The sequence below is a fragment of the Sander vitreus genome, chromosome 17, assembly GCF_031162955.1.
Source record: "Sander vitreus isolate 19-12246 chromosome 17, sanVit1, whole genome shotgun sequence".
Classification (NCBI taxonomy): Eukaryota; Metazoa; Chordata; class Actinopteri; order Perciformes; family Percidae; genus Sander; species Sander vitreus.
In genome coordinates this window covers 18,097,018-18,120,381 of record NC_135871.1, presented here as the reverse complement: position 1 = coordinate 18,120,381, position 23,364 = coordinate 18,097,018, and the positions used below count along the sequence as shown (strand labels likewise).

At 41.5% G+C, this 23,364-nt stretch overlaps 1 protein-coding gene across 1 annotated transcript in view; it reads left to right on the top strand.

Moving 5' to 3' along the window:
- The window catches only part of lrmda (leucine rich melanocyte differentiation associated), a 212,019-nt gene that overhangs the window by 168,261 nt on the left and 20,394 nt on the right, over positions 1-23,364 (top strand). The window contains exon 6 of the mRNA XM_078273595.1: positions 17,655-17,739. Coding sequence (XP_078129721.1) covers positions 17,655-17,739 — 85 coding nt within the window. The remainder of the gene's footprint in view (positions 1-17,654; positions 17,740-23,364) is intronic.

The following is a 23,364-nucleotide window of genomic DNA, read 5'->3' as shown; positions in this document are numbered from 1 at the left end:
CTTTCACATGCAATTAGAGTGGAAAATAAAGACGATGAAGTGCAATGTACAAAGGAAAGCTGGGGATCAGAAGGCTGTAATGAAAGGTGATTAGAAGAAGAGGCCCCAGCCAATGAGCTGCAGAGAGCTGGGGAAACATACTCATCCTGGTAGGGTTCTCTATTGAAGGCACTATTAGACATTATCAAAGCTGATAATGACAGACATCCACTGGCAGACAGACATGACTCAATACTATGCTAAATAAATGTGTGTGTGTGTGTGTGTGTGTGTGTGTGTGTGTGTGTGTGTGTGTGTGTTTAGGATTGTTAGGGTTATGTTTTAAATATAATAATGATACATAATAATTCAATCCCTGTTTTGATTATGTTCACTCCGAAAGAGACAAAATTCAGTATTCTAAAAATGTCAGTATGCATACTAAATCTGCTTGATTTTTTTTTCCATAATGCAAGCTAAACAACATCTAGAAACTGCTCACAGGTGGAAAAAAAAAATTCATTGGGGTCGATGTTAATTAAGTATTAAATAATTGAAAAACACTTTGCCCTCTACCTATCAAGATTGCTTAATTTTAAAGGTGCTGTACTCGAAATACTGAAAAAGTGGTCTGGAATTGCCTCCACATGGCTCCCACAGATTGTTCCCCAAATCATCAAATACTAACGCTTTGTCACGGCCCTCTGCTCTCTTTGTGAAGTTTAACTATCAGTGGCATGCTAAAGTTTCAGTTTGATTGATGTCCATCTGTGCATGTTTTGTATTATTTCCTGTTAGTACAAAACAAGTTTAGTACAAGTACAAGTTTGTGGCTTTTTTTCATATACTAACTACATCAACAGCGTACTATAAATATTACTATATAGAACATACTGTGTACAATTAGTTTGTAGTATGAGTTTTGGACACATTGACCGTTTGATTGGCATATGTACAGTAGGTCAAAGAATTTCTAATAAAGGAAGAAGTTTCACTCTCTCGACGCTTCCGGCTTCTGAACTGGTTGCAGTGCCACCAGAGTTCCATATAGGGGGCGCTCACAGGCCAGTGCAGAATGAATGGGACTCTATGGAGCTATACCCCTCAAAATCCACTTTTCTCAGGATATCATTTTTTGTCTAGTAATTTGAATGTTGCATTCGAAAGGGGAGGCTAAGAAAATACACACTGCTGAGTGTTAGATTTTTTTAAAGTGGCTTTTTTGTTCTAAAAAGCCTTTTAAAATGTCAATGACGTCATACACATATACGGCCAGAGATACTGCTTTACGACAAGCTCTGAGTCGCTTCCTTTGTTCTCTCGAAGCATCGACAACACAGCTGACAGGTTAGCCTCTCCCTGTTAATACACGTGCTAGAAAGAGGTTTGCTAATGTTTTAAAGACCACGCCGAAATATTCACTCTGACGTTCTGGTTCTGCTTCGGATGCAGTCAAGCGGGATATCCGATCGTAAACAGTCCTTCACTGACCAATCAGCATTCATTAGCAGAATGCTAGCGTGTTATGGGCAACAACGACTCAACCTGTAAGAAATCAAAAGGATATAAGTACTCGTTCGTTCAATTTTCAACCTATAATCCATGTTGAACTTGCAAAAACTACAATCAAATCTGAGATTTCTCAAAGACAATCAGGCGAAAGAGACACATTTAGCAGTCTAGCTCCATAGAGTCCCATTCATTTTGCACTCACCTGCGATCACCCCCAGTGGAACTCTGGTTAAAAAGTATACTAAAGATATATATTTAATAGCATATAATAACTACCTTATAAAAATAGCATACAGTATGGAATTTGGCATGCATTTTGTGCACAGCTGTATGAGTGTGTGTTACTAATATCTAAAACAAGGATAACTGTATTCTGTGATTCTAATCAGATTACTTTGGGTTTGCCTTTTATTTTATCTTTCATCTGGATTCTTGTATCATCTTCTTAAGTCTGGTAACTTTTCATATCGCCCTGTAACATCTGAGTGGAAGCCACCAGCTCCCTTGCTGTCAAATCAATTTGTTTCACTTCTGACTGAATCGTTTTTTCCTCTGTATCTCCATCCTTCACTTGTTTGGCCTCAAAAAACGCCAGCCGTCCATTCTGGGTACTGAGTGAGTGAGTGATGGACATTTGTTTCACTTCTCTGTGGCTAAACTAAAGAATAGGAACCCCATTCCTGTGCCTGCCATTGCCAGCTGTGAGTGGTTGTCAGGGTTGGGGCTTGTCCAGGGCCTGCTAATGGTGCCGTCTGTCTCAGTCAAGTCCTTGAGACCTCAAGTCCCTCAAGAGACACCATGCTCCAATGTTTGACTGGAATTAAGCACCTGATAAATGAACAGAGGGCAACTAAGCTGTCATGGATGAAATCATCGTGACATTACAAATACAGTTCATGTCTTAACAGGCTGTGTTTGAAGATCTTGTCGTGCACTCTTACCAGGATTAATGTCAGGATTAATCATTTTGCAAACCAGTTGATTTGTGAAAAGGACGTTAGTTATAATTCCTTGTGTTCCATAGTAGTTGGATTACAAATTGATTATCATACCAAAAGGAACCCCTCAAAACCCCACAAAAATAGTATTGACACTGAAAAGGATCCCAGGGGCTTCCACAAACAAACAACACTAATTCAATGCATTACTGACACAAAAGCACATTCAATCAAAGCGCCAAATAACATCCTTGTCAAGCATCTGGTAAATGGGTTAGTTGGCACCTTAACAACAAGTTGCAGTTCAGGCCCATTCAGATTTGCAGCAGACACTACAGGCACACTGTCTGAGAATGAGAAGCTTAGCAAAAAAATTGAGCAGCAGGAGAGCGCTGGGGCGGCTGGAGAGTTTAAGACCAGCACTGTAGCTATTACGGGATGTCAGAAAATGTGCTTAATTGAAAATGATTAGAGCTCTCATAAAAGCCGATCAAGTCAGGTTTTTGGGGAGAAAGCGCAATTGTCCCACATAATCCTGCCTGTCGCTGTTCTTTCATCTGGATGAAGAGATCAAAAAAGAAGGGATTTGTAAAGGCCAGACCTCCCCGTGCCACAGCCACTGAGCTCAGCTTCTCTTTTTGGTGTTCACTCTCCTTTTCAAATGCACTTCCTCTCTCTCGCACACTTATGTTTCTTTTTGTCTTTTTTTCCCACTGTCTTTTTTTTTTTTCAATCAGTCACAAGGTATGTGGAGGTCAGCATGCAACCCATTGTTGTGATTTTTGCTCCTGTTTCACAGTAATATCACTCAGTAAGCTTTGCATTAAGCTGTGAATCACAGTGTGCTCGTGTGTCAGCATGTTTAGAGATTGCACGGTATTGCCCATCATTATCAGACATCAAAGAAAGACACACAAATGTGCTCATCCACACACAAGCCATGGGTTGTACTCCCATGTCTTCTTTTATCCATCTTCCAGAAGAAAAAAATAAATAAGACGAGGTTAGAAAGCGGTCTGCAATGAAAGCTAGAGGGGCCCAGAGAGAGTCAAAGTGAGACACACATAAACATTCACACACACAGAGGAATCAGCTGTGAGCTGAATGGATCTGAGTTGGGGGGGAGTATTCTGCCCTTATGCCCTCTCTTTGAAGTGAGGCACAGGCCATATGTACAGGCCCCAGAGAGGGGCATGTCTACATCCCCCCCATAGGCTGGCTGAAGGCAGCGGTCCGAGCAGAGCACACAACACAGAGAAAAGAATGCAGCTTCCTAACTGAGCTGCTCTCTCTTCACACACTAGAGTGATTCTGTTGAGAGAAAGATTGTTAGGGAAATGAAACACACCATATTTGTTTTAATGTCTGCACGTTTTAAGGATATAGGATACAATTTCAGAAAGTGGTTCTGTGTGATTTTAACCGCTCGTCTAACAACATAGTGGTCTTGATAAAGTTGTTTTAAAGATTTTGTTGCAACCTAGGAACACTGCTATCAGTCACTTTGAAAGTCATAGCATGTAGCTCATTCAAGTTGCGCTCTGAAAGATCTGTAATGGCCTTCACTATTTTTCTTAAGATTGATGTAAAATAAATTCCCCCAAACAGCAACATGAGTGATGGGTGTTTAGTTCTAGTCTCAACATTTATGTTCAAGTCAGTGGATGAAGAAGGATCTTGTCCATTTGTGTTGAGTGCAACACCATTAACCTCTAGCCCGATTAGCAGGACGGAAGAAAAACTCTGAGCAGATGATTTCCGTCACTGTAATGTCACACTGTTGTTCTCAGCGGTCGTGGCTGCGCTCATAGAGCACTCCCTGTAAACACACATGGATGCACTTTGATGGACTGTTCCCAGCTTGTGCGCCCGGCACTCGGCTCACGGGTTGGGTGGAAGACAGTGTGAGGTCTTGTCTGGTCTGGTCTGGGCCACTCTTGCTCTTCTCTGGCCTCGGGGAATGTTTGGCGTGAGATAAGGCTGTGTTTGAAGAGGAGCTCCAGATGCTCGTATATTACAGGTTGTCTTGTCATGCCGCAGATAAAGCCTCAGAGAAGCTCCTGTCGCCAGGCCGTACCACACACAGACACACACTCACAAGGAAGATAAATGTTTACAGGAGGCATTCACCCTTCGACAGTGCCGTGCTGTGGACGGCTGGGCTGTCAGAGCTCTACAATTTTAAGGCTGTGGCTCATGTCTGCAACATCTAGATTTTGACAGCATGTTATACCTATCGCATTACTTCTTATAAACATATGATTATATTCCTCAAGCTTTGAGAAACTTCCCCAGTTTTATAAAAACATATTGTTAGCCTTAACAAACTCTGACAGCTACACTGGTAAAGGCCATGTGAAATTCTTTGTAGCCTGCTCTGGTTTCTGAGATTAGATTTTAGAGTAGTCTCTTTTTTTCAGTGTGTAGTGCTGATTGGCCTTCCAATGTCTTCCTATGTCTCTTCACACTCAGTAAAACAAATGTGTGGTTGTAATTTTAGTTCCTAAAGGTGAGATTGTGAATTTGTCACACTCATGAAGATATAAAGCCCTGCAGTGGTGTTCACTGCCTGACTGTCATGCTTGCCTTAAGTTTATTAGGCCTAGGAATAGCTTTTACTGTAGGTCAAATCTTTACCGAGTAAAGCTGTGGTTTTAGTTTACTCTCAGAATGCACCCAGTTGAAAAAGGCTCTGTCCAAAGACATACTACTTAATTAGTTATTGCTTTGCATTATTTAATTTGGCTAACCTCTAGTATTGTCATCCTATCTCCTGAAGGCGGAGACTATATCCCTGCTCTCCATCCAACCTTGAATGAGGTTATTCATCACTAATAAGACAGGAGATAGTGGGTTTGTGTTATGCAGAGACAGGTTTCCCTCTGTCATTAAGTCATGTGTTTGCTAAAGTGGAATGGTATATTGCCTAGCATAAAACATGGCATGTCTTCATTTGTCAGGCTCGTAGAGCTGTGAGACAAACGATGTTCAGAGTGTATGTCTGAGGGCCCTCTGAGACCACAGTTGAGCGGCTGCTCACTGGTGCGTTTCTCATGCTAATGTCATGGTCTCCTAGTCTATCTGTCACCCCATTACGCTAACATCATTATGCATAGGGGCCTGTCTCTGTCGTTGAAAAGAACAGAATCATTCCTGTCTCAGTTTGAAGCAAATTGTTTGGGGAACATTTCTGTCTTCTTTTTTTCCAGTGGTAATGGTGGGCCAATCATTTTGCAAGACTTCAGGTATGCAGATGAATGAATAGCTATTTGAACTGTTTGGTGAAAGGAGTTTTTGTATTATTCATGAGAGGGATGGTGTGTCTGGAGGAGAAAGTGTGTGTGTGTGTGTGTGTGTGTGTGTGTGTGTGTGTGTGTGTGAGAGAGATGGGGCAAATGTGTCTCTATCAAACACAAATATATTCACACACAAGCACAGTATACATACATTGTACAAGCATGCCTGCATCAGCCGTTACACCCTAGACCACAGTCATGCTTAATTTCACATGTAGACTGAGAATTGACTTTTTACATACTCAACTAATAACTGCTTGGCAAATATATTATAGATATGATGGTACATTTTTATTATTTTAATCAAGATACCCACTGTCACTGCACATACCAACAGCATGGCATTATTTCAGTCTCTGAGCTGCGAGGTGTTTCTGAGTAAGATCGTCCCGCAGTGATCTTTTCATCTCACCCAGCGCAGGTTCAAATCCAGGTTAAAACCTTTGTCTCAATCTAAATCTCTCGGTCCTGGCAAACAGCACAAATTCCGATCTGTCAGCTCAGCAAATTCCTTGCACTGGTGTACAAGTCTTAAGCATGTGTGCCGTCTCCCTGTGTGGGAGGTATGCTAGCCATGCACCCACCTGCTAATTCAAAAGCTTCAATCAGCTTGGCTAACTGAGGAGACAACCCGGTGTTGCTGTAATTGCCCTGGTGACACTGCTCCTGCGAGAGAAAAAAAACCTTTCTGTGTCATCATTTGCACAACGTTATGAATTGGTTAATAAAATAAAATACTTTAATTATAGCTTAGTTGCCATATTGTTAATGGTGCAAGTGTGGCTCAATTGAATAATCCAGTTTCTACTATTAATTATCTGAAAGTGAACTTGCTTAAATGATATTTTACAGCCCCTTGATACAATTACAGCTAGAGGCAATGTAATGATAGACAGACAAAGGCCATGCACGAATTATCATAAACTATTAGCTTGTTTCCAAAGGGTTTTATGTTAATCTTTTAGCGCTTAAGTACCCTGCAATTAACATATCAGGAGGAGCTGCCTTCCAGCTAGGCTTGCAAATTGAAGTCCTCAGATAAAAAAAGCTATTGAGATGAAACCCTGAAAGAGAAGAGGGGCTATCGCACTGAAGTGTGCTGGAATTTTTTACTTACTGTGTGTGTGTGTGTGTGTGTGTGTGTGAGTGAGTGTGTGAGAGAGAGGGAGAGCGATAGAGAGACTTTAAGAGCACTGAGACAAAGAATAAGTGAAAAAGAGAGCAAGATGCCGTGAGAGTGTCTGTGATCAAGGATGTATAACCATTCCATTATCTCTCTTGGGTGATGACATGAGATGTCTCTTTCAGGCCTCTTTCCCTTTGTCTAAGGCTACACAGTGTGCGAGCTATAGGAGGATTGAAATGGCTCTCATTGGCTGCGATGGCGGCATCTGATGGAATGTGTTTACATATCAGGCTAGTGGCTTGATATGTAAATGCAGTGCGTTGAAAAGGCTACAGGGAGATATGGTTCTTTGTTAGGTCTTCACAGTCTGCGTACCCTTTCATGTTAAGCACAATTGTATCCACTAAGCGAGCATCTTGTAAACCGCCCGTTGCTTTTGGTAGGTTAAACCCACAAAGGAGACCCATGCTTTGGAAGATATGCATGTTTTATAGGGTAATTGGCAGCTTTGCTTTGGTCTGCCTTCTTTGTTGTCGACACATAGCAGCTGACACCATTTACATTTACTACAATTAAGTGAAAACACCTATAACACATGTCTAATGTTCAGTCTAGTTCTGTTTTTTGTCTTGCTTACTAACTTTAGAAAATAGAATAGGTTTATAGTTATAATTCTAGGTGTTATCCTCCTTTTTTTGTGAAGAAAATATAAATATTTCTATATAGATTGTTTGTTATTTAATATTATTACATGCATAGTTGTTTTTTCCAAAATTAGCTAATGATTTTGAAATGGTTTGTTGCCATCTAGTCATCCTAACTATAGGAAGTTTATGTGAATAATGAATTGTCGACCATTACACATGGCATTTTGTACATTCTAGTACACATCAGTCCTGACTCAGTGAAATCATATTGCCCATAGAGAGCTCTGATATTTTCTTCCATCACCCAAAGATAGATGACTCCACTGAGGCCTTAATCTCATGTTAAAGATTTGTTGGCCTCTAGAAGTCAGGCCTAGCATTGAGATGCCTCGCCTGATTTATATTCACTGGCATGGAAGGGGAGTCAAGTGCACTATCTGCAAAGCAGTGCCCTTGTATTAGGCTTTAAATTTCACCTGAAATAAAACCTGCAAACAAGGTCATGTCCTTGAACCTCCTCTTCCCTCTCTTTCCTTTTCTCTCTTCATCTTTCTTCCCCTTTTTTGACTCTGTAATAATGGAAACCTGACACAAATATTATGTTTGTATTTTAATTGGAAAAATAGCTTAGGCAAAAACACAGTATCCTCACCCTTACACTGAGAGGTTTTGATTTCCATCATGGCTGAATATGAGAGCAGAAAGCCAAAAGAGAAATAAGTTCCTTAGCCGGCCAAAATCCTGATGAACACTGCCGTTAAAACCAAATTCTTGTCTGTCAGCCCCTGTAATTTATGGGGCGGAGATTACAAAGCTACCGATACAATAAATTAAACTGATGGACAGAATTATGCCCAGTGCTTCCTGCTCTCCCCAATGACGCACACTAACTTAGCACTGCCTGACAATGAGTGTGATTTACCACCCAGGCAAGAGTGGAGAAGGGAAAACTTTCACAGGCAGAGGCACACAGGTCTCACTTTGGCCCACAGCCTAGTGAATAAAACCCTGCTTTAATTCACCCACAAACGTGTCGCTATTAAAAGACTAACAATAGGGATTGCAGATCATAAATACTCTTTGATTTATTAGCTAACAACAAAGAGCATAATCCCAGCCAAGGAGAGGGAGATTGTTTGACAGAATGTTGTCAAGGAGAGAAAAAGAGAGGAAAAACACACTCATTCTCTCGTTCTCACTCACAGACACTCTTAGCTAAATCTGACCAGGGATGTAGCCCAGCCCTATCTCCTGCAGCAGCGTAGGAGCAGATGTGTCTGCTCTCTTCTCAGTGTGTGACAGACAGAAAAGATAAACAGAGAGAAAAGCAGAGAGAGAGGAAGAGACGGAGGGAGGGAAGTAAAGAGAGCAGGAGCTGGCACGGCACTGGCTAATTTATCTCGCTGAGAGACAGATTAAAGAGAGAGGAGAGTGAAACAAAGTTCCACTGGCTTAATCAGCGGACAGCCTGCTAGCAGAAGACATGATAAATCAGAGCCGGCTCAGTACAGGAGAAAGCCTTTGCTCTGGGAGGGAATGGGAGACATCCTCAGCCAAACAGCAGTATCTTTTACATGGACTGTTGTGAATATCAGCTCGTGAACTCGCTATGTGTATACCTGCAATTGATACTCATTGCTATTGTTTGAACAAACATTGTTATACAGTAGCCTTCTGCTGTTACTTTTTTCCAACTCTGTTATTTTTAGTAGTGGGTGAACAATCCTGCTTGGTGGTGTTGTGTAAACAGGACAAAGGGACATGAAGGACCTTAAGTTTCCCCTTGGTTTTTGTTTGCAGCCGTGGCTTTCTTTGGCTTGCTGTCTGACAGGGGACTAACCTTAAGGGCCTAACCCAGGAACAGGAAAAGGGGCTTAGACATCCCTGTGTCATTAGTTCACTACAGGGTCACAGCTGGACCACTCAGAGCATGATTACACCCTTTGATTTATCTGCTTTGGAGCCCAAACACAGATAAATCTCCAAGCTCATCCCCGCCGTGGGATCCTCACTGTCTGATAAACGGCCCAAGCTGAATAAACAACCCCCACCCCCACAAACGCCCAACCCCTCATACATTATGAATAATTCATTCAGATTGCGAGCTCTGTTAAATGTGTATATTTTGTATCTTAAATGGCAAAAGGTGCTTATATGATCTCTATCCAATCCTCCGTGCATGTCTTTGATGAAATACTAGAGAGGCAGAGGTTGGCGGACATTTTGTTCTGTAGTTGTAAACTTTATTTTCTCGCCCTGGCTGTCGTCCTCCAGAATTTTCGCATAAATATACTTTATGCAAATATGTCGTGGGTTAGCCAGCATCGCAGCTCCTGTGTAGGTATTGGCCTGTCTGAGACTTTATGACAAAGTTTAAAATCATCCGTTACAGTGACCCCTGCGGTAAATTCACTTGGTGGAAAATTGCCCCGGCTCTCCTGTTTGGTGTGTAGATGTGATCACGAGTGCATTTTTAACTTAATTAATTGGCCGTTTCTGTTGACAAGATATTTATGCAGTAATAATTTGCTCGAAATAGATGCAGAACGCAGGAAATGAGATATCCATCAGGGGGCTAGTTTTCCGCCAGCTGCACCGCGGCTAATATGAAAGTATTTCAGGCTGCTCAGACCCTGCTGTTTGCGCAGTCAAGATTATATATACCCACGATCCATTGCCTGCCTCAGAGGCGCTCATGGAGGTCTATGATAACAAAGACTATGTGATTTATGGCCTGCTGTGAAAGCAGAACTTGATGAGATTAAACAATTTCATAGCACAAGTGTTTCTCAGAGGGCCCTCTGATTTGTGGCAGCAACGCCGACAGTAAATCAGGTTTATATATCTGAAAGCATGCTCAGCAAAGGAGTGCAATTACTGTTTAAGACAGCTACTTTTTATTTAATTTTTATCCCTGGTTTGTCTCTTTTATTCCTGGCCTGTCACACAGCCACTCACCTTCATAAGTCCTTCTAAAGGAAAGGGTTGAAGAACAGAGGAGGTGTGTGTGTGTGTGTGTGTGTGTGTGTGTGTGGGGGGGGGGGTGTCGAAAAGGGGAAAGCACAGTGGCGTGGGCCCTCTGCTATCTCTCCTCCACAGCTTTTAGCAGAACAACAACAACAACCAGGGGACAACGACGGCCACCGGCAGAACAACACGGGCATCCATAGAGCAGGGGGAAGCACTCCATTTTGAATGCATTGTTTGCCTGCTGCTCTGTTCCTGTCTGGGTAAATGGAGTAGGCAGAGTGTAATTAGAGAGCTGGGCTTTTCTCCGTGCCATAAAGATGACATGGTGTAATGATACAGCTTACAGGCCCGCAGAGGGTTCTGTCTCGCGACGGAGGATCTGGGTCGTTTGCCTGTGACTTATGATAGGTGTGGAAGATGACAGTGTTATCACTGCAATGTGGAACTCAGAGATGTGGATGGGGGAAATTTCTTTCGAAAGGTTGTCGGGGATTGGAGGCGAGCGGAGATGGATAGTGAGCATATTAATCATTTGTGTTTACAGTTTGTCATGTTATATTTTCAAATGGAAATAAAAAGGAGTCTTCATTTTCAATAGCTTAATTATCATCACTATATATGTGGTTTTGTGACCTTTACATGCTAAAAGAATTAGTTGTAAATACACAAACAAATGAGTTCAAATTCCAAATAAATATAATATAAAGATTTTATACCACTGAACATTTTGCATTGAGTCAAGGTCAGAGTTCTTAAATTTCAATAACTGTGGTTGGGCTGTATATACATCATACAAGTCTACATCTGTACTAATAAACAAATCAGTTTGTGTGTGAAGGTAAGTGAGCATGTAAGTACATGTGCATTAGTGTTTCATGCATTCAAATAATGTGTGTGTGTGTGTGTGTGTGAGCTTTTTAATATGAGTGCAAAAGTGTGAGTATTGAAGTTTTGGTTAAATGTTCCGTGTGTGTGTGTGTGTGTGTGTGTGTGTGTGTGTGTGTGTGTGTGTGTGTGTGTGTGTGTGTGTGTGTGTGTGTGTCCATGGGTGAAGATGTGAGTTGTGCTTCTGTCTGTATCATCCCATATCTTCCCAGAAAACATCAAGAGATCTCATTATTTCGATGTATCTCAGGTCTTTTCCCCCTCTTTTTTCTTCTCGTATGCCTTGAGTCTAAATTAGTTTTCATTCTGTCTGTGATCTTACTGACTGAAGCCGGCTCAAAGTAAAGAAAAGCACAGTCTTCGTAGCGAGGCTGAGTCAAACACACACTTCACACAGCCACAGTCTGAGTTAAGCATTGCTAAGTAACCTTCACATTTCACTCGTGTGAAGAGCTAATTTCCTTTAAGTTCACATGTCACTTTTTGTGGCTCTTTTTGTGGGTCCTCTTCAAATGTCTCTCAGCGTCTAATTGCATAGGAAACATTCTAGACAAGCTGGTGTGACAGGCCCGCTCCCAGAGTCTTCAATTATTAAACATCCTACACTCTAGAAAACAGCCCTGACGTTAGCTACAGCCCCTAATCAGAACAGAAAGCCTCATGATATGTCACACTCCTTAGTTGCTGTGGTTTTGTGTATGTGTTTTTGTAGGTTGTGTAGGAAAGATGAAAATATTTTTTTTCTGCACCAGTTAAATAAGGCAAAACTGACAAAGATGATTTTTGTCACAGGTAAAACAGAACATTCACATCTTCCCTTTTTCTCCTGTTTTAGAGATAAAAGAAATTGTTTGAAAATATATTTAAAAAATCAGTTATGTGTTTTATAAAAGTTTGAATAAGACACAGTAATCATTGTTTTAACTAATATATACAACATTTTGTAATTCTTTTTTGTCTTCATAGCTTCAGAATCTATGCCAATGGAAAGGTCATACTAGACCAAAATAAGAAATAGCCTCAAGCTAATTTTACTGCATACCTGTAATGTAGGCTTACATTTCCGCTTTAGATCACCTACACTGATTCTGCAAGACACTATAGTAAAGGTCGAATGGCTTTTTAGATTTCCACCTAAAAACAAATACAGCCTTATTACCATCTATGAGTCATCGCTATGGATGATTAACGTCCAGCAGCTCTCAGCCTTTGCCTGTCTGACACTTACAGTACCTGTACACAAAACGGCAATGTTCACTGTTGCTGGTTGGCTCTGTGTGCCCTGTGCCCAGAGCGAAACTTCGGAACATTTGTTCTTGTGATCAGTGATCATATGATACATTTACTCGGAGCAAGTTCATTGGAATAGAACTGGTAAATCATTAAACACATGCTCAGCAGTCTTCCCGCTGAGAAAAAGACTGCTGTACTATCCACAAGTGCAGGCATCATTACTTCAAATGTTCTTACCCCTGCCATTACCTAAGAAAACAGAATTAATGCTTTTCATGCACACAACAGCAATTTAAAACCCGTTATAATATTTTCTCTTCTCCCCTAAGCCACTGTCATTAAGGTCAGATATTAAAAAAAAGAAACATAAAATTAATAAAATAGTGTACTACCTTTCACCATGCCACTTGTGATTGTTTCTTGCAAAATATGCATTTAAACGATTTTACATAAACGATTTAACATGAATATAAATATTATATATAAATATATATTTAAAAAAACTGAATTGTGCACAAAAGTCATGTGTGTGTACATGTATCTTGGGGGTATATTCAATCTCTGGTAGTGAGTTAGAGCATTTCTCATTTCATTATTGCCATTACATGTCGCAAGATGCTGCAAGCTAGCGCTACTTCGTTTTTTCATTGTTTATTTCTGAAAGTGTTGTATTGTTCGTAACCCCCTAACTTCAGAAGTTTGACACATGGATCATAAAAAAAATCTATCTAGTGAAGAAATAAACGTGTCATGCCAGCATTAAATGTTGACTTAAATAAGTTCACAAGTTGTGTCTCCTCTGATCTCCAACATGATCAGAAAGCAGCACCAGTTTACAGAGACAAGATGTGAAAAAAAAGTTCCATGCACAGACACAAAAGAAATATTTTGATATAGACCCAAAGAGAAAACATATCAAAAGACATTTTTATACATGTCTTTTGCAAGCACAAAAAGCAGAAATGGTGTCAAGAGAAAACAAAACAGAAGGCTTGTTTCTTCCAACAGTTGCTTTAAGCTACAAAAATCTCCTTGAGTCCCTAGCCTCCCCTCAATGTCAGCCCCCCCTCCCCTCACCCTCCCTCCCTCTCTCTCCTCTTCCTTTCTCTCTTTTCCCCTTTTCCCTCTCTAAGGCAGGACAGGGCCCTCTTTGCACCCTGATAGGTTGCGGGCTGATGCTTAGCAACAACATTCCTGTGCCCTAAGTAGCAGTAAGCCTCTGGCTGAACTCTTTGATGTGGCTGTCAGGCCACATTTATTTCCTTTTAGCACTTTGTCTACTTGTCCAGATGTATAAGGAGATAAAAAGGGCTTGTGTTTACACTGGTCTCCCTCTGTAGCGCGGCTGTAATTAGATTGTATTGCTGGTCAGTCTTAAGGAGGGAGGTGAGGTGAGGCCAGGCAGGAACCACCTGTGTCAGGATGAGCCGGTCAGGGTGAGACCCCAGAGCCAGGCTGCGAGAGAGAAAAGCAGTGTTTATAGCATGGTGAAAAATAGTTACTTTATGTAATTTTGTACATAAAACTGTGGCAGCCAACATCATAATCACATTCTAGTGAAATCTTTTTAGATTAGTTGATGTCAGCGTAATGTACTGTAATATAACACCCATCAAGATTTGAAATTCGACAGCCAAGCTTGCAAAACTTTGTAAACTTTGTTGCAGTTGCATCTAAAAAACACCTCGATATGCGTCAACCTTCCCCGACTCACTATCTTATATTTTCAGGAACCCCACTGTGGAGGTGGTTATGTGCTCCATGTGGCTCTCTTTGTGTTTAGCTTTTCTTGTCTTTCCATGCCTCCCCTGTCTCTCTCTCTTCCTGCTCCCCACTTTCATGGTAAGATGTTGGAAGTAATAATCACTATTGCCTCTGGGTTTATCAGCATTTGTTCGCATAACAACACAGAAAAGGAGAAGACAGACAGCATTGGTGTGATGTATTATCCAGCACAGGAATCATCTTTCATAATGACATCCAACAGCGCTTCCTCTCACTGCCACCACCCTTCTCTCTCTCTCTCTCTCTCTCTCTCTCTCTCTCTCTCTCTCTTTCTCTCTCTCTCTCTCTCTCTTTCTCTCTCTCTCTCTCTCTCTCTCTCTTTCTCTCTCTCTCTCTCTCTCTCTCTCTCTCTCACACACGCACACACTCACACTTTCTTCATTTCTCTCTCCCTATTTCCACTCCCCTCTGTCCACCCTTTATTATCACAGAATCCATGGTGCTCCCCAGCCTGTAAATTTGTGCCGTATTATCATAAGCTGTGGTGATAACTCACATTGCACGGAGACAATAATGATGTGAACACTCAGCATATGCTCCGGGCCCAGCAAATTAAAACAATGCTCAGCTTGATGAGCAGACTAATCTGGACAGCAGAGAGACTGAGAGAGAGGGAGAGAGAGCGGAAATGGGGGTCCAGGAGCATCTTAAATACACGACACAGCAGCACCTCCCTCTGTTCAGTGTAGGTAAAACTAGACAAAACAAGAGAGGGAGACAGGGAGAGAAAGAGAGGCTACAGAAAAGGGGGAATAAAGAGAGTAGGAGCAGAGATGAAGCACTTGTCTTGAAAACAAGGAATGTGATGTGTGAGTACATCATACGACGATCACTAGCTTTTTTTTTTTATTTTTGTCTGAGGAGTAATTATGCAATGTCATATGGTAGTTAAAAAATAGCTAAATGTCAATAATTTTTATGTCAATCTTTGGATTTTATTAATTATATTATAGAGTCGGGTAGCACTGTTTATTATGACAATTCAGTGTCAACAACATCACATAGATTTTGGGAAGACTAGTGCTTGTTATAGCCTGTCTGTATAACCTGTTTGTATATAATATGTAAAAATGTCAGTCATCAATCCATCAGTCCTTCTTAAAGCAATTACAAAAGAGAAATGTCTCCTTCATTTGTTCCACATGCTTTCTCATTATAAACATTGCTGCCTTCTTATACTCTGGACAGGTCATTCACTAAATTAAAAGAGTGCAGATGTGGAGGGGCACGGAGGAAGGTCTGAGAGGAGAAAAAGGAGGATCAGGACATGGGAAATCTGGCTGATTGATGTCTGTGGGTGGCCTAAAATGGTTGTGCTGGATAGGACGGGAAGTGACAACCACAGATGTGGAATGGGTTGGGTGTTTGATCAGCAGGCATGATACTGAGGAGGTGAAGTTGTGGTGTCATGCATAGAACGGGGACTGGGTGGGTGGTGATACTGAAATCAAGGTGACTGACATCCCATAGGACCAAAACCAGCCCAAGGCTTTATCCAGTATCCAGCTAACCCCAGCAGTCCTCCCTCTCCTTCTTCTGCAGCGACCCCCTAACATAGTCTGTGGGTGGTGCTGTTAATAATGTGGCAAATAGGAAGATTAATTGTGAGCAAGCAGCAGGATTAGGAGGGGCTTTTTGGGGCCAAGCAGGCTAGAAGAGGCCCAGGCTTGTGATCTTTCAAGCAGGCCAGGAAATGAGGCAAGCAGAGGCACAACTCCACGGTGGCTCAGAAGAGCATGGAGGTAGATCACATAGAGAGGGCTCACAATTCCTGTCTTAATGCATGAGGTGCTCTGTTAGCTCCTAATGTTCATTATGACAGCCAATATTAAGTATACCCTCAAAATGAAATAGCAAAATGCTAAATTAGAGCAATAAAGAGACAGATTTGCAGATAGAATGGGTGGTAGTAATTTTGGTTCAGGATCTCTCTGTCCTATTCCAATATCCATTCTGCCGGTGCTGAAAGTTAAAAACCTAACTGAGTATGAATACCTGATTGTTTTTCCTCAAATGGGATGTGTTGAGAGCACAGTATGTTCTTATTTTGGGTTGTTTTACTTCTTGCATTACACATTCCATACAAGTACAGCGTATAAGCAGTGAGTGATCGGTGATATTTCTAAACAGGTTTCAGCCACTCCAGAGGCAGCAGGTCTGCTGTCAAAACAATATTTCTATTCCAAGCCGTTTCTTTCAAAATCATGATCCGCCAGCATATATGTAGTAAGGTCTCAAAATAGGCTTATTTTGCCATTTTTCTAGTTGGTGCAATGTGACACACATGCTGGCCAGACCTTAATGCCTTTCAGAGATGCTATCTCAAAGCACATAATGTGATCGTTTTCAATTCACAGTGCTCTTTTTACCCATGAAGAATATGGTTCCATTTAACAGTGCAGGCCATTCCATTTCTCAAGGTTATGCATGGGCATGTAGAGGAACAACAATAAAAGGGGGAAAAATGCAGCTCCAAACCATCTCTAATATGTATTTGTCAGTTGAGTCTCTTGCTATGATTAAAGACCCAGTGAATTCCTTCCTGCAGGAAAGGAAAGTATTTCTGCAAAGGCATCGGATATCGCTGTGTCATGATAAACTGCCTGCTCCGCTTGCTAAAAGGCTAAGGGAAGGAAGAGGATGTTTTGGACCTTGAAAGTGCATGAAAGAACAACAACACAAGAAACTCTTGACCTGTTTGGGAACATGCTCTGAGATTCAGGCCTCTGTTTTCTCTTTGTCTTAAAAGCAACATTTGTCACACTTTTAGCCTGAACCTCTGACTTAGCTCACAATCGAAGCTCTTTCTGGTTTCACAGCCAGGGATTTTTGCACATATTAACCTCACATTTCAATTGTGGCATTAAATAAGGTAGCCAGATTAAGATTTATTTATTTATATATAAGTGCACATTGCATTCCCTCTCTGTAGAGAGTACTACCCTCACATAATCATGCTACATTTGGCTGCTCAGAGTGAGTGACATCTACCCTTTAGTTGACCACTGCAAGAGGTCATGGCTGAGTGAAGATTAAGACCTCTCCTCCCTAACCAGGTCGTAGATCAGTTCATCAAAGACAGGAGTGAAGCTCCACAACACGCAAGAAGTAATAAAACATGACCTGCCACATTATGTCATAAAACCAGAGCAGTGTTTCCAACATTTCCTGTACCAATCCTTAAGGATTTATGACACTCACAGGCAGCTACAGTGATACTTTAACATAACATTTTTTTCTTCAAAATATTAATTCTATTTGTCTTTTGTCTTTTTTCTCCTAGCCAACTAATGAGGCTGGATCTGAGAGTCACCCACTGCCCTACACTCCTCTACCCCAAGGATCCAGAGATGCCGAGAACCACAAAGGTAAGGAAAAAAGAAAGAACCATAACCTTTTCAGTTAAGTGGTTTGTACATATATCTGTACAGATATTCTTCAAAGTAAACAAGAAGCAACACTATATATTATCATACATTCAATCAAAACCTAGGCCCACGTATTATGTAAATACAAGTCATAACCCTAACAGCTACCAAGAGTGGGAATCCATTGGCCTTGAGACTGAGTTGAAGTTATGTCATCTATTCTTATTGATCTCATCTCATCTGTGTGATGTGTTGATAGTGGGAATAAATAGTTGGAGTAATCTAGGTTAACTCTGATCTGAATGTATACGTGGGAGGACACAGCATATACACAAGAAGAAGCATCCTTGGTCTGTTGATACCAGACATTGATTAGGCCTCATATTGAGTACGGCTATGTTCAGAAACTGGTGTCCTCTGGTGACTTTCCCACGCAGAAACTCAAGTGAAGTTAATTACCTCTTCTGAAGAGTCCATCATGTTTTTTTAATCCTTTGTGTCCTCCTTGGCTACTAGAAACTGCGTGGAGGAGGGGTGGGGGCAAGAACCCGTAGGCTTGTATCATGTGGACGTGGCGACAGTTTTGTTGTCGTTACTTAGAATTTCTCATGGGGGTGAAAGAAACTATGCACTATAACTTTAATTAAAAAGATGCAATGTTCTAAATGAATTGTGCAGGCCACCTCCTGCGTTTGTAGCATATTCTCAGCTGAGGTTGTACTCATCTCTTATGCCTGAGGCATTCATCACTGTCTTCACAATGCAAACCACTTGTAATAGGCTGACCACCAGTATGGTAGCACAACAGGTCAACAGTCTATGTCATCAAAGCGTGCATGGTGGCAGCTCTCCCCTGATGTTAGGACAGGAAGAGCCCTGTGCTTTGTCAAAATCAGACCGGGCGAAGAACAGTCCATTTAAAGGTGAGAGGATCCGACATGAAATATTTTCCCCTCCGTCTAAGATTTGAGCAGCAGTGACAGTCTCCATTTGTTATTTTTTATGACGCAGCGCTGCAGTGTTAGATAACACACCCCTCATCTTCGCCCTTCACCTCGTCTTCATGTCCCTACCTCCACCCCCTACCCCAGCTCTTTGTTGTGTTTTTTTTTCTTTTATTTACACTTTTTAAACATGCTTGAGTTTTCTTAATGCGTTGGAGACCGTCACAGGGACTCCTCGTTCAAAGAGAACAAAGCTGTGGCAAAGCAGTGCTTTCCAGACAGTAATTCCATTCAACTGAGCGTTTACTGAGTTAATTTCAGGATATAAAGAATAGCGAAACAATATGCTGAGCGATTTTATGTAGTTCAATGCAACACTCTCATTTCAATATGTATGGTGAATTAAAAAATGTACTGCATGATTTGTTCAAAATCTGTTGAAAAAGTGCAGTGCTCTGGTAATCTAAACAGGACATATATCCTGTTTTTGCTATTCTGCCTTTGTTTTGTGCTATAATGCAGAGAAACCGTACTCAGTAGATGAGATTAAAGACACTTTGCCGTATTAAAAATACACTCTATTATGACATTTAACAATATATAAAACACACCATGGATTTACTAAATCTTTACAACCTTAGTAAGCAGATGAAGTACACATTATATAGTTTGTGATTGTGACAGTAGTTTTTTTAAGGGGTAATGGAGTTGCCTTTTTTAATGGGGGTACAAGGGAGGCTGTATAGTTTTATCCTGACTCCTGCAGACAGATCAGTAACACTTCTGACATTGCCCTGTCCCTGCTTAGAAAGAACCTCCCTTTCCTCCTTTCAAACCCCTGCACCCAGCCCTTTCACTGTGTCACCTGTGTGGAAGCCCCAGAGCCTGGGTGCCAGAGGTAATTACAGCATCCAGGAGCTCCCAAAGGAGGGAAGTGCTGGCAGGTCACTGCCCAGGGAGAGAGGGGTGGAAACCAAGGACAGAACTCCAGGATAAGCTCCTGTCTTGGTTGGTGGAGGAGTCAACCTGGAGGAGACGGAGCAAAACAAGGCAGTGAAGTGGAGAGGAGGGAGGAAAGCAGTGCTGTTGTGGTAGTGAAATCTAAATCAAGATTGCATAGACCGGATCTGACAAGAGATAGATAGACAGAACAAGAGGGAAAGATAAAGGTGAGAGGAAAAGGACTGGTGTTAAACAGTGAAAGAAGACGAGACACAAAAATGAGAGAGAGACAGACAAAAGACAAAGTGAAGGAGGACGGTGGGGGCTCTAGTGTGTCTTGGTGAAGGCGTGACACAGAGTGGAGTATGTAGTCTGGCAGAGGGGCCTGAGGATCCTCCACTACTGTCACCTTGGCTCTAACTCTCAGTACTGGTCCAACTGTCAACTCAACTCTAAATCTAACAGTCCAAAATGGAGTCCCAGCCTAAAGTACTGTGCGTCTTCATGAAGACTGGCCTATACCATACTATTAGGCCACAGCCAATGACATATTGTGTTCTTGTGCCTTACCATAATGATTCATTTCAACATGTAAAACAATGTGCTGGATTATTTATTACCACCTTGTCATTTTATTAGGATGACACATTTTGAAGTGTGATTCACAGGTTTATTTTTTTATCTAATTATAACTGTAGTTCAGAGGTATGTATAGAAGATGCTTCTGACTTGATTGATATATCCATGTACACAGAGAAGATTTTAATGAAATACCTTTCATTTCCTCTTTATATTTCAATAGATATGCCGGCTTCTTTTTACAGGAATCAGAATAAATTTGAGTAGGCCATCTTTCAGCAGTGACAGCGGTAAATGAAAGGGATATCTTTGTACCAGCAGAGTAAACACACAAGGAAAAATGCCTGAAATCTGCCTTACAGTATGAGCTCTGGGCCTTTTTAATCTTGTTGTTCTGGGCCTGCTTCCAGCTAATTTGTATGTATGTATCTTAAATGGTGCACAACTGTTATTAAAATCCCAGGAGAAAAGCAGCCTTCAAAGCAAAAAAAACCTTCCTGACGACACCCATGGGTTGTCTCACATTTGTTTGGCGGTTTGCTGTCGGCTGTCGGGGTGATCTGAACCGCAACTCCTGCTGCACTCCCCTCAGCCTCCCCCCCCCAAAAAAAACAGAGCAACGGGAACAGATCCAAACTAAGAGTAAACTGTTTTATAGTTGCTGCACAACAAATAAACAAACATCTGGAAGCATTCAGAGCGGCCCATTAGAAGGGCTCTGGGCTTTGCCAAAAAGGGGTAAATGATGAGGAATGGGCTGTCGAAAGGCTGGCGGAGACAGGGGAGAGGCCAGATGACGGAGCTGTGGGTGCTAAGCACTGCCTTTTAGAGCTCAGCTGGGCTCAAAGAGATCTACACCTGCTGCTATCTCCTCCTCCCCGCCTTTCCTCCACCAGACATCTGGATGGGATACATGACTAATGAATGACTAAACTGCTAGTGTTGAAACTTAGCTGTTGTCATTATGAAGGGAAAGGTTGTTGGTTTGACTGATGACTTAATGTTCTTTGCACAACACACTTAGTAAAACTAAAAGTGAGTTTGACGGCTTTAAAAAATGTTAATGCGTCAAAACCAATATACAGCTCCCTATTGTCGGTTTATTGTTGCTTGTTTAATAACCAGATCTGATTATATGATTTTTAACTGCATGGATCAGATGCTGTTGTGAATAAAAGTATTAACCTTTCATAAAGTCCTGTTATTTAAAGTGAACACATGTGCGGCTGGTTACGGAATGTTTTGGTAAAGTAATTGATACATTACCTCATACATCTGTTTCTTTGCTCCCGGGTTGTTTCCCGTGCTTATCTTGAGTGATTCTGTTTTTTTCTGTTTGATCTCACTCTGTAGTTAGAATAAAACCCTCATCTTTCTCCTGATAATCTTCCCATTCTGGTTTGGACTGCCTTGGCATGTTGCTTAAGTATGGAAATGTCCTCTCTGGAACGTGGTGAGAAAAGACAGAGCACCTTTTGACGTTTCCCATTAGACACATGTACGTGCTCTGTAAGACATTTCTCTCAGCCTCGTAATGATTATACCAGCAGGATCTGTCCCCTGATAAACATCACTCTTAAACACAAAGACTTGCACTGGCCCCCTCACAACTAAAATGAGGCATATGGAAAGAACAAAGTGTAAGCTTTTCCTCCACACTGGTCCAGAGTACCCTTTGCAGAGCTGCTTTCTGTAAACTTTTCATGATAAACTACAATGCGTGCGTTCAACATCGAGAAATGACAGATGATGCAACATTTCATAGAGAATGATATATACAGATCTCACTGCCAGCTATACACTATGAGCATGTGTTGAGTGAGCCTATGCACCACACTCTACGAGGTGAATTGTAAAAGACATGGCCATCTTCCCGGGTATAGAGATCGTAAAAATGTTTCCCAAGCACTCGTCACGGCATACAAGTTTTATTTCTTTGCAATGTTTGCCAGTTTGTGAGCTGATGAGGTGTCTGATTAGCTTCTAATGACGATGTAAGCTTTTCCTCCACATAAAGCCACAAAAAAATAAAACCACAAAACATGGTCCTATTTGTTTGTATGAACATAGAAACTTGCCTGCACAGGCACTACTAGGATGTTTTGCCGAGATATATAATACTGTACTGCTAGCACACTTAAAGGGATAGTTCGGATTTTTTGAAGTGGGGTTGTATGAGGTTCTTATCCTTATGGGATGGCTGTGGCTCAGGAGGTAGAGTGAATTGTCCTTTAATACATTGTCCTTTAATTGACGGTTAGATCCCTGGCTCCTCCTGTCCGCATGTCAAATGTGTGTCAATGTGTCCATTAGTAAGGCACTGAACCCCAGCAGCGACTTGCATGGCAGCTCACTACCATCGGTGTATGAATGTGTGCGTTATTGGGTGAATGAGAGGCAAATTGTAAAGTACTTTGTCCGGTAAAATAGAAAGGCACAGTACAGCCTGTACAGTAGATGGCAGTCAGCATGTCCCCAGTTTGGAGAAACGGATTACCGACACTGCAAAGCACTGTACTGCTGTGGACAGGGTCAGCAGCAAAAACGTATTTTAGCCACCTTAAAAAAGACCCGCTTAAAAAAAAAAAAAAAGTTTAAATGTACTTTATATTCGGAATATTTTCACCGCTTTACCTTGCTGTCAGATAGCCCTGTGGTATTATTAAAAAAACTAGTGCAGTGCCCGTTTAGAATGGGCCGATTGCTTGGCCTCTGGTATTGCTGCTTGCAGCTTTCTCGAGAACTGCTCATCTCAGTAACAGTCTCAACAACACTTGAGACTGCACTTTCTTTCGGTCCTGAGCAATACACCTGCCATGACATAGGTGTGTTCACTAGCAATGCTAAAGTGAATGCGTCATTTGCTAACAGCTAGCTATTTGGGAACAGGCTATTTTCGGGAACGAAAGTGTTCATTCCGAAAGTTACATCGCTGATGCTTGAAATGTTTGGGTTTGCTACAGTGTAACATCTCTGGTTTCTCTTTCTTTATCTGTTCTTGAATGTACTGTAGCGAGCTGTACCCAACATGCCATTCAGCGGTGTAACAGTTAATCGGGGTCCCCTCTCAACACAGTCACTGCTATTAAATAAGTCCCGTAGATTTCAAGAGTTCGCACTCGACGCTGCATTCTCCTGGGTTCTCAGCAATACACCCTCC